Source organism: Mobula hypostoma, chromosome 10 (genome assembly GCF_963921235.1).
Source record: "Mobula hypostoma chromosome 10, sMobHyp1.1, whole genome shotgun sequence".
NCBI lineage: Eukaryota > Metazoa > Chordata > Chondrichthyes > Myliobatiformes > Myliobatidae > Mobula > Mobula hypostoma.
Window position 1 is genome coordinate 83,209,753 of NC_086106.1, and position 11,627 is coordinate 83,221,379.

General features: G+C 41.3%; 1 protein-coding gene across 1 annotated transcript in view; it reads right to left on the reverse strand.

The window, feature by feature from the left end:
* Positions 1-7,744: 7,744 nt before the first annotated feature.
* The window catches only part of si:ch211-153b23.5 (uncharacterized protein LOC321177 homolog), a 5,028-nt gene continuing 1,145 nt past the window's right edge, over positions 7,745-11,627 (reverse strand). The window contains exons 3-4 of the mRNA XM_063060731.1: positions 9,846-10,047; positions 7,745-8,361 (exon numbers count right to left, since the gene is read on the reverse strand). Coding sequence (XP_062916801.1) covers positions 8,169-8,361; positions 9,846-10,047 — 395 coding nt within the window. The 3' untranslated portion in view covers positions 7,745-8,168. The remainder of the gene's footprint in view (positions 8,362-9,845; positions 10,048-11,627) is intronic.

The window sequence follows — 11,627 nt, forward strand, 5'->3', positions numbered from 1 at the left end:
TACAGTCAGTACACTCTTTAGAGTTGTTACTTCCTATAAGAAGTGACCAAGCCAAAAGCCAACATATAGAAATGCAGAAGCAGACCTGTTACAAACCGAGAAATAGTTGCATACTGTTTTACAAAATGAGGAATTGATAAGGTGTTATTGTACCTGATTGCATCCCTTTTCTGTGGTCTCAAAGACAGAACTGACTCATTGGGCCTCTGCTCATCAGCACAAAGGCGGTTTACACTGGATACACAAGGTCACATTGTTCTGGCTCAGAAACAGAAAACAGGAAATCTGATAAATATTCTGGAACAAGCCAGCTCTATCTATCATCTGTCTATAAGATAGTTAAATCATTCCCTGATATTTTATTAAATAACCAGGTTGAGTATGCTTTAACACAAGTAATTCATTGCAAACTACATAGCTCTGCAGATAATCAGAAATGAACCAGGAACAGTTGTCATGATAGATGTTTTCCTTTACTGTAAGGAAGTTCACTGGAATGTATGGAAATTCCCTCCACGGGTGACAATCAAGAATCCTTCATGCTTATAATAGACCTGGGTCATAAATGATTCTTCAATCATTTAATTTTCCCCAACACTTTTGCAAGAGCACTTCCTACTGGGACCTTGTGAACTCTTCTAATGGCCCAAAAATTCGCTGACTTCCTTGTACAGTTCAGATTATAGGCATTTCAAATTAGCCTCTTTAGAGATCTGTGAATCAATTCTTTGTGTCAAACATATTGAATCATTGTTGAGGTGGAACATTTTACTGAGATTTTGCAAATGTGGGTCCCTTGTCCTGGACTCCTGCTCCAGATCAGTGGTGCCTTCACCATGCAATAACAGTAATCCTGTTTCTCCTGCAACAAAATGGACACCTGCACTGCCTTTACACAAAAGGTTACACTTGGTGCCTGGAATATACTGTCAGGGTTGCTGGTGGAGGCAGTTACAACTGAAGCATTTAAGAAGTTTTAGGTAGGCACATGAATATGCAGAAAATAGAGGGATATGGACCATGTGTAAGGGAATATGTATCATTAGATTAATTAATTTGACACATAGTGTGGCCAAAGGCCTTGCACTTTTGCTGTAATATTCTTTGTTTTATGTTTAGCAGCAGACACCTGAACAGGAAGCAGTGAAAATCGAAGACCCTCTGAGAATCTTCTAATATTTCCCATTGGAAACCACTTCCGTGAGTTATCATCTTCTCACGTACTAGCATGCAACTTCAGCACAGCCCATGGTTCTGACTCACACGATATTCTCGCAGTTTTCACAGAGCAACAGCTGATTGCTTCAGAAAGAAATTGTCCTATCCGCTCTGGGAAACGATCTCACACATGGCTGTTCAGTTCTCCTTTTAACTCAGTCTACAATTTCCGCATTTGAAAGTCCTTCTTTGAATTCAGTCTGCTCTGCTGCAGGTGCATCATTCTCCATGCTCTGACCACTACATCTGCCATTTGGGGAGAATGGACTATATCATCACAATATTATAACTTGCAGGTCCTTTCACTCTCCCAGATGGTTGAAAAGTAAACATTAAACTGCTCTTTTCCTGCTCCTATGCATAAACTTGTACACCGGGACTGCCAATGCCTGCAAGATGGAGAGTCCTTGGCTCCTCTCAAATCCACCTGACAACTCGGTGTCCTAGTAGGATGAATTGGCCTTATGTGTCTGTACAAGTCGATATATGCCTGGGTGTGTGTACAAAGAGGTACCAGGATGAGTTAAAATTGAATTTTAACTGTTTGATTTGTTTAACCCTTTGGAAATAATCACTAAGCTGTGCTGTAAAACTTTGAATACACCCTGACAGCATTCCATTAATGTAAAATGGCAAATTTGCAAAGTGGCTTAGTATTGTCACATGTACCAAGGTACAGTGAGAAACTTTGTGTTGCTTGCCATCCGTACAGATCAATTAATCACCTCAGTAGCATTCAGGTACTACAAGAGAAAGCCAATGACTGAATGCAGAATTATGGGCCGTGCAGGCAGACAGTATGGCGTAATGCCACAACAAGGTGGACTGTGAGGTGAAGATTCCATCCTGTCGTACAAAAGCTGTTTTGAAAAGACTTACATCAAGCGGGATAGAAGCTGCCCTTGGGCTGCTTTCAGGCTTTTGTATCTTCTGCCCAGTGAGAGGAAGAGAAAAAATCCAGAGTGGTAGGGTCTTCGATTATGCTGGCTGCTTCACCGAGGCAATGAGAAGTGTAGTCAGAGTCCATGAAGGAAAGACTGATTTTCATGACGTGCTGAGCTGCATCCCCTAATCTCTATAGTTACTTCAGGCTTGCTGGGGCTTGAGCCAAAACTTTGTTATGAATGAACAGTGCTAACATAAGATACAGATTAGAAGCAAGAATAGGCTATTTCATAAGGTCAGGGCTGATGTGATTGTCACTTAACTCTGTGTTCCTAGCTAACCACAATAAACTTTCAATCCCTTGCTGGTCAAAGATTTGTGTATCTCTATGTTAGATATATATATATCATCTTATTTGTGCCTGGAATAGGTGACCCCATATTTTTAAATATCTAGGATGTGGAAGTACCCCAGGCTCTCTCCATTGATATGCTAAAGAATGGAAACAGTGTGTAATAGAGAGAGATAAGCAATCCCACAAACAATAGATCAGACCAAAGCTTTGCAGTCCAACTATTTCAGGTCATGAATGATCATGGGCGATTATTGGAGAAGAGAGGCCCTTATGACATTCTCATCCATGGAGGAACCTGAAGAACATTCACATCTTCATCAATGGAGGGATCCTGGAGGACATTAGTAATTATGTTCAGCCAGAAATGCTATGTAGTTGATCCAGGGATCTCCACAATCACAAAAAGCAGTCTCCAGCCAATACAATACACTCCACTAAATATTAAAAGATGGTTAAAAATACAGCACACAGAAATGGCAATAGGATCGAATGATTTACCTACTGTAAGGCTGAGGAGCTGCACTTTGGAAATAACCACACCACTAGATGTTCCAGCCCCATTACAACACTGGTATTTGTCTGACAATATGAGAAATTGCCCAGATATATTTGGGACATAACTAATTTGACCAGTTAACACTTAATCAATCTGTCCTCAATCATCATTAAAGTGATGGAACAATTAGAGCAGAGGACCATAAGACATAGGAGCAGAATTGGCACATTGGCCCATGTGAAAAAGACTAAGGAGCTGGTGGTAGACCTGAGGAGAGCTAAGGTACCGGTGACCCCTGTTTCCATCCAGGGGTCAGTGTGGACATGGTGGAGGATTACAAATACCTTGGGGATATGAATGATAATAAACAAGACTGGTCAAAGAACACTGAGGCTGTCTACAAGAAGGGTCAGAGCCGTCTCTATTTCCTGAGGTGTCTGAGGTCCTTTAACATCTGCCGGATGTTCTCGGAGTCTGTGGTGGCCAGTGCGATCATGTTTGCTGTTGTGTGCTGGGGCAGCAGGCTGAGGGGGCCGGGTAGCAGACACCAACAGAATCAACAAACTCATTCGTAAGGCCAGTGATGTTGTGGGGATGGAACTGGACTCTCTGACAGCGGTGTCTGAAAAGAGGATGCTGTCCAAGTTGCATGCCATCTTGGTCAATGTCTCCCGTCCACTACACAATGTACTGGTTGGGCACAGGAGTACATTCAGCCAGAGACTCATTCCACCGAGATGCAGCACAGAGCGTCATAGGAAGTCACTCCTGCCTGTGGCCATCAAACTTTACAACTCCTCCCTTGGAGGGTCAGACACCCTGAGCCAATAGGCTGGTCCTGGACTTATTTCCAGGCATAATTTACATATTACTATTTAACTATTAATGGTTTTATTGCTATCTAATTATTTATGGTGCAACTGTAACGAAAACCAATTTCCCCCAGGATCAATAAAGTATGACTATGACTATGACATTGACTCTGCTCTATTTCGTCATTTACCTCTCAACCCCATTCTCCTGCTTTCTCCCCCTACCCTTTCACACCCTGACTAATCAAGAACCTGTCAACCTCCGCCTTAAATGCATCCTGTGATTTGGTCTCCACAGCCACCTGGGGCAATAAATTCCACAGATTCATCAAACTCTGACTAAAGGAATTCCTCCTTATCTCTGTTCTAAATGGACTTCCCTCTATTCTGAGGCTGTGCCCTTTGGTCCTACACCCCCCACCAAGGCAAACATCCTCTCCACATCCACCCGATCTAGGTGGTTTAGAATTTGATAGGTTGGGATGAGATTCCCCCCCCCCTCCCCCAGGGAGTACAGGGCCTAAGCCTTCAATCGCTGCTCATATGATAACCCTTGCATTCCCGGAATCATTCTCATGAACCTCCTCTGAACCCTCTCTAATATCAGCACATCCTTTCTTAAGTAAGTGGCCTAAAACTGTTCACAATACTCCAAGTGGGACCATATCATTGTCTTATAAAGTCTCAGCATTACACCTTCGTTTTATATTCTGGTCCTCTTGAAATGGATGCTGAATTTGAATTTGCCTTCCTGACCAGCAATTCAATCTGCAAACTAACCTTTAGGAAATCCAGCAAGATCCCTTTGCACCTCATATTTTGGAATTTTCTCCTCGTTTAGAAAATAGTCTATGCTTTTATTCCTTACAACGAAATGCATGACTGTACACTTCCTGACACTGTATTCCATCTGCCACTTTGTCTTTTCTCCTAATCTGTCTAAGTCCTTCTGCAGCCTCTCTGCTTCCTCAACGCTACCTACCCCTCCACTTATCTTCATATCATTTGCAAGCATGGCCTCAAAGACATCAATTTCATCATCCAAATCATTGACATACAAAGTAAAAAGAAATGGTTCTAACACAGAACCCTGTGGAACACCACCAGCAAGCAACAGCAAATCTGAAAAGGATCCCTTTATTCCCTCTATTTGCCTCTTGCAAATCAGCTATTGATGCTTTATTCATACTAGTATCTTTCCCGTAACACCCTGAGCATTTATCTTGTTTAGCAGACTCATGCGTGGCACCTTGTCAGAGACCTTCTGAACATCCAAGAACACAACATCCACTGATTCTCCTTTGTCATTTCTTCAAAGAATTCCAACAGGTTTTCCAAGCAAGATTTTCCCTTAAAGAAACTATGCCTCTTTGGCCTATTTTGTCATGTACCTCGAAGTACCACGTTCTTAACAATTGACTCCAACATCTTCCCAACTACTGAATTCAGACTAACTGGCCTATAATTTCCTTACTTCTGCCTCTCTCACTTCTTGAAGAATGGAGTGACAATTGTAATTTTCCAGTCCTCCGGAACTATGCCAGAATGTATTGATTCTTGAAAGATCAATAATAATGCCACTGCAACCTCTTCAGCCACCTCTCTTAGAGCACTGGGGTGTAGTCCATCAGGTCCAGGTGACTTATCTACCTTCAGACCTTTCAGTTTCCCAAGCACCATGTCTGGTGTACTTACTTCTGCCCCCTAACACTTTTGAACTTCTAGCATACTACTATCTATCCTGTGCCTTCTGAATTTCTATCAGTAACTCCAGCCATTACTGCTGTGCCGTTGATCCTGCTAGAGTCTCCGTCCATTCAACTTTGGTCAGCTCCTCTTTCATGCCTTTGCTCCACTGTAATACTGGCAGCCTGTCTTTCTGATAGATTGTGTATCCTTCAATATTAAGCTGCCAACTACAATCATCTTTCAGCTATGACTCTATGATACCCACAACCTCGCACCTGACTATCTCTAACTGCGCTACAAAATCATCTACCTTATTTCATATACTGCATGCATTCAAATATAACACCTTCAGTATATTTGTCACCCATTTCAATTTTGTTCCCCTTTTTACACTGTAACCCATCCCACTGACTGCAGTTTTTCCCTATCGCCTGCCTGTCCTTCCTGACAACCTCACTAGGTACTACCTAAACTTGTAAACCAACATCTCTAAACTCAGTCCTATCACTCCGGTTCCCATCCCCGCCGAATGAGTTTAAACCTCCACAATAGCTCTAGCAAACCAGCCCGCGAGGAAATTGGGCCCCCTCGGGTTCAGGTCTAAAAGCCCCTTTTGTACAGGTCATGCCTTTCCTAGAAGAGGTCCCGATGATCCATAAATCTCCGGCACCAGCTCCTCAGCTACACATCTATCTGGCAAATCATTCCAGCCTTGCCCTCACGGGCGCACGGCACAAGCAGCAATCCAGAGATTGTTATCCTGGAGGTCTTCTTTTTCAGCTTTCTACCTAGCTCTCTAAATTCTCTCGTTAACATCCGTTTTCTTCTCCTTCCTATGTCATTAGTACCAATATGAACCAAGACATCTGGCTGCTCGCCTTCCCTCTTTAGAATGCCATGGACACAATCCGAGATGTCTTGTGTTGACATTACTCTGAAGTAGCATTTGCACATCAGTAATCTACTGGCGAGTGCCAAAATTTGAGCTTTGCCTTGATCACTCATCATAAGACCATAGATCATAAGACATAGGAGCAGAAATAGGACATTCGGCCCATTAACTCTGCTCCACCATTCCATCATGGCTGATCTATTATTCTTCTCAACCCCATTCTCCTGGCTTCTCCCTGTAACCTTTGACACCCTGAATAATCAAGTATTTTTTACAGGTATATTCAATAGATTTGTTTCACCTATTAGTCTGTGATATGGATGACTATTAACTTTAAACATTTATAACAAGAAACAAACTGCTGGAGGAAATCGGTGCTGAGGGGCCAGAGGAATGGTCAATGTTTCGGGTTAAGACCCTGCATCAGGACTGAGAGAGGAGATACCTATTATACAGGGGTAAGATGAAATGGTAAGGCAGACAGAAGCTGACAGGTGACAGGTGGAACCAGGTGAGGAAGATGAAGCCAGGTGGAGGAGCAATGATGGAGATCAAGTCAGAGGCTGGAAGATGGGAAATGGAAACAACAGAGTGTACAAGGATAATCAGATAACAAGAAACTTCCATTCATATAAAATATAAGCAAAACAGAAGAGAAATTTTGGGTAAGGGGAAAGAGATATAGAGTGAATATGGTAGATATGGAGGGGATATAAGGGGGGACCTTGTTCATCCAGCAAATAGTAAGTTCTTGAAATGCACTGTCTGTGAGAGTGGTGGAATCTGGGTCCCCTCATCTCATCTGAAGCTGAGCTGAAGCCCATCTCATTTGTGTTACTCAAACTGAAATATATGGTAGTATATGTGAAAGCACGTGCAAGTAACCAATCTGGATTACATAACTTCGTTTAGTTACAATCTTGGGTTAACACCAATATATAATGATACATTGGAAGCCCATGAATTATACCAAAATATGTTTGGAATTATTGTGGGAAAGATTAACACTGCTGACAGGAATTACAATAACAAAAAAATCAAATACTAATCTGGTGATCTTCATAGCAAGCAAAAAGAACAGGATGATTTACTCAATAATCTCTTTTTATACAGTGGAATTCAAAAAAAGTCAAGAGTCAGACAAAACTTAAAAGAAGAGATTGGAATATGTGACTAAACATGACTGAATTAAATCGAAGGCTTCATGAAAAGGTGAGGAACAAAGAATGTATCTGCAACTGCTGGGTTGAAGCCTGTTTAAGCTCTTGAACAACCGTCTGCTGCACGTGATTATTTCGTCCAGCTTGACAGAAAGTCTCTCAACATTCAGAGGTTGTATGAAAGATTACAAGCTAGCATGAGATTTTATCTCTGTTATAAAGATGAGAATCAAAAAGTTTCTACATTTTGATTACTTTAATAATTTGTTTTACAGACATCTGCATTTCCTACGTTGTCTCAAAACATTTGAAATTCAAATAATAGTACTTGATATTATGGAATACAGGTCCATTCCAAGTTATGAATGCCAGACATTTGTACAGCCTGTACATTAGAACATTGCATTTGGAAGACTGGCAGAATGGACGTTCCGGTTGCTGCAGGGCTGCTGGCAACTCTGCCACCTGGGAACAGCATTTATGACCTGTTTATTGCTTTGCATACAGCTTATAGAAACAGACAGACATCTTTAAGTATTTCCACAAAGCAAACCATTTTAACTAGCTGTGCAAACAAACACACATTCTAACAAGATTAGTAGTTTATGCTCTTTGAGAACACAATGAGAAACATTTTAATTATGTTCATTTAATTCATAATTTATACAAGCTTCAAGACTTCTTTCACCATTTCTCCAATTCCATCATAAATCTCATGGATGGGGGCATTGCACATGAAAGCACTAGTTGTCACCAATTTATTTTTCTTATCGATGTGTATTTCATTGACCTGCTTGTTGACGTGTTGGCAGCCAAGCTCTTTCAATGCCTCGGCTGTTTTGGCGTAAGGCCACCTGAGAAAGGAAATGCAAAATATTAACTGAGAAAGAGGAGGAAAACACATCATAATCTCAAGAAAATATGACAAAAGAAACCAGAAAATAAATACTTTGCTTGAAATCACATACAAAAAGAAGTTCGCATCAAAAATTAGGCTTATTATTTTTGGCACCAATTTTCTGAGTGACATTCCATTTCACAATCTCAAAATCTATAATCCGTGTATTTACCTTCATGCATTAAGAGTTGTATTGTTCATTACAATTTTAATCCCTAGATAAAAAGATTACCGCAGTTTGCTTCGCTGTTGCCAATAATAAGCTAACTATTTGCTGATATGAATAAGTATTTAAAGCAGCTTTATTCTTGACGATATGTTTGGTTGATACTGAATACTGCTTTGTGGACCTCACAGAACTCACCCATCAACAGCTTCCTGCCAAAAATTCTCCACAATTTAATATGATGGTGAAAATAAAGTACAGAAAAGTGGAAGCAATATTCAGTACCTCAAGTGCAACACATGAACAGTGCCATATCTGGGCTTCCCAGGTGGCATTGAAATTATGTGTTTTCCCCCAGCCAGCCAAACTCAGAAGATGAACATATTAAATATAAATAATTGCCTTTTGGTCAATTAACCTTGGTTGTATTTGTACTGATGATTGTAAAACAGAATGTGTGGAGATTAATTGAAAGGAGGACAAAATTTAACATGTTAATTTTAAGATCCAAAACCCTCAGCTGCAGCATCTCTACTTGATTATCAGGATCTGTAAAGCTCTACCTGAGCAGGTAATAGAAGTCATTTTAAAAGGAATCTGGATTTATGCTTGAAGAAATGAAAAAGAGCAAAAAGGAAACAGGATTAACCACAAATATTCTTCCAGCCTAAACACATGTCCGAAGATCAAAATGGTCTCTTATGCACGATGTGTTAAATTCATAAATTTCATTAAGCAAAGAAAACAATAGGAAATTTGTTTAGCATGAGAGATGGAACCATAGCAGTTGGAATAAGCAGTTTAAGTACAAACCTGAATGAACTTCAGTGCTTAACAATCATAAATGTATTTGAGATAAAGAACTGTGGTCAGCCAAGCAAACTTTCAGCCTGTGGCATGGGAGCAAAACCGACTAGCACCAACTGTCATGGAGACTCAGACATTTCTCAACAGACTAGAATTGTGAACAAGTTGGACTAGTGTATTAAGGCAGGATTTTATCCTTGTCAAGAAACAATTCTGTTTCCAGAGCTGCAGTTTCACTTAACTGGTACATATTTTAGAGTTAATATTATTTAATAAATTTGAAGGTTATTTGTAAACTGATCTAATGTTGAATGACACTGGACACCATCAATGATTTAACCATTTTTATTGATGTAATATTTTATCTTTTTACTACCAAATCTTAATTGCTATTGACTTTGTTTACATGTTTTGTAAAGATGTGGCTATGGATTCTTGGCAAGTTTAATTAAAAGTATTATACTCACTTTTCACATTCTGTGTCACAGCCCACAGTTAGCTCACATCCAGGAATGAGCTTAGCAGCCAGCACGGGAGAGATACAGCAGAGACCAATGGGTTTCTTCGTAGCATGGAATTTCTTTATCACTGTTTCCACTGTTCCCTCCACACTGCAGTCCTTTCCTTTGACTGCCCAGTTGCTCAGATTCTTAGCAACCCCAAAGCCACCTGTACGGAGAAAATATAAGGAGATCTGATCGAAATGTTGTTGCTAATCCAACAATAGAGAAGGACCCACAGGTAAATTACTATTTATTCAATTGGTCCAAGTAAACTTACTTTCCAATATCATTATTTTATAATATTGGGAAGCCTACAAGAAAGTCAAGTATCCTGACATGCTCAACTAACAAAAAATACAGACTAATTTCATTACTTACTCACTGAAATGGATTTTCTGGAAGAAGAAAAGGTGTGCTGAACATTTTGATCAATTTCATCCATTTATGGAACAAGTGCTACACATGCCCCTACACCTCCTCCCTCACTACCATTCAGGGCCCCAAACAGTTCTTCCAAGTGAAGCGACACTTCACCTGTGAGTCTGATGGGGTCATCTACTGTTTCCAGTGCTCCCAGTGTGTCCTCCTGTTTATTGGTGAGATCAGATGTAGACTGGGAGACCGTTTCGCCAAGCACCAACACTCCGTCCGCCAGAAAAAGTTGGATCTCCCGGTGGCCACCCATTTCAATACTACCCATTCCAATTCTGACATATCAGTCCGTGGCCTCCTCTACTGCCGTGATGAGGCCACACTCAGGTTGGAGGAGCAGCGCCTTATATTTCATCTGGTAGCCTCCAACCTGATGGCATAAACTTCTGGTTAATGCCCCCCCCCCATTATCACTCCCCTATTCCCATTTCCCTCTCTCACCTTACCCGCAAATCACCTTCCTCTGGTGCTCCTCCCCATTCCCTTTTCTCCATGGTCTTCCACCTTTTCTTAGCAGATTCCCCCTTCTCCAGCCCTTTATCTCTTTCACCAATCAATTTCCTAGCTCTTTTCTTCACCTCTGCCACCCCCCAGTTTCACCTATCACCTACCACTTTATACTTCTTCTCCCACCTTCTTGCTCTTGCTTCTCGTCTGGTCTTCCAATCCTGATAAAGGGTCTCGGCCCAAAACGCCGACAGTGTACTCTTTTCCATAGATGCTGCCTGGCCTGCTGAGTTCCTACAACATTTTGTGTATGTGGCTAGAACTAAGGTTTACTGTTTGAAAATAAGGCAACTTTTTCTCCCCCTCTCATGAGGTCATGAGTCTTTGAACTTCTCTTTTTCAAAGCACAGCGAGGAAAAATGTCTGAAAGTTTTTCAGGCAAGGTTAAGTATATTCTTGCTTGTAGGGGTTCCTGACCTTCTTTATGCCATGGATTAATACCATTAAGCAATGGTGTGAACCTCTGCTTGCTAGCCAGACAGATCTGGGTAGACAGGAAGTGCAGTTGAGGTCACAGCCAAACCTCGCATGACCTTATTAAATGGTAAACACGCGGAATTCTGCAGATGCTGGAAATTCAAGCAGGCGTGACAGCCTGACGCCTCCTCCTGCCTGTTTACATGACGGCACGGAAGAGTATGGGTTGGTGCCAGTACCACCGAGGCAGCCTAGCCTCACATCAACAACAGCGGTCTTGCCATCCAAAACCTTCATCAGTGAATAAGCTTTTGCACTGCTGCACGGCAGACCGCGAAGGCTAAAATACTCAAGACCATAGAAGTAACAGCCCCCGGCAGAATTTCCATC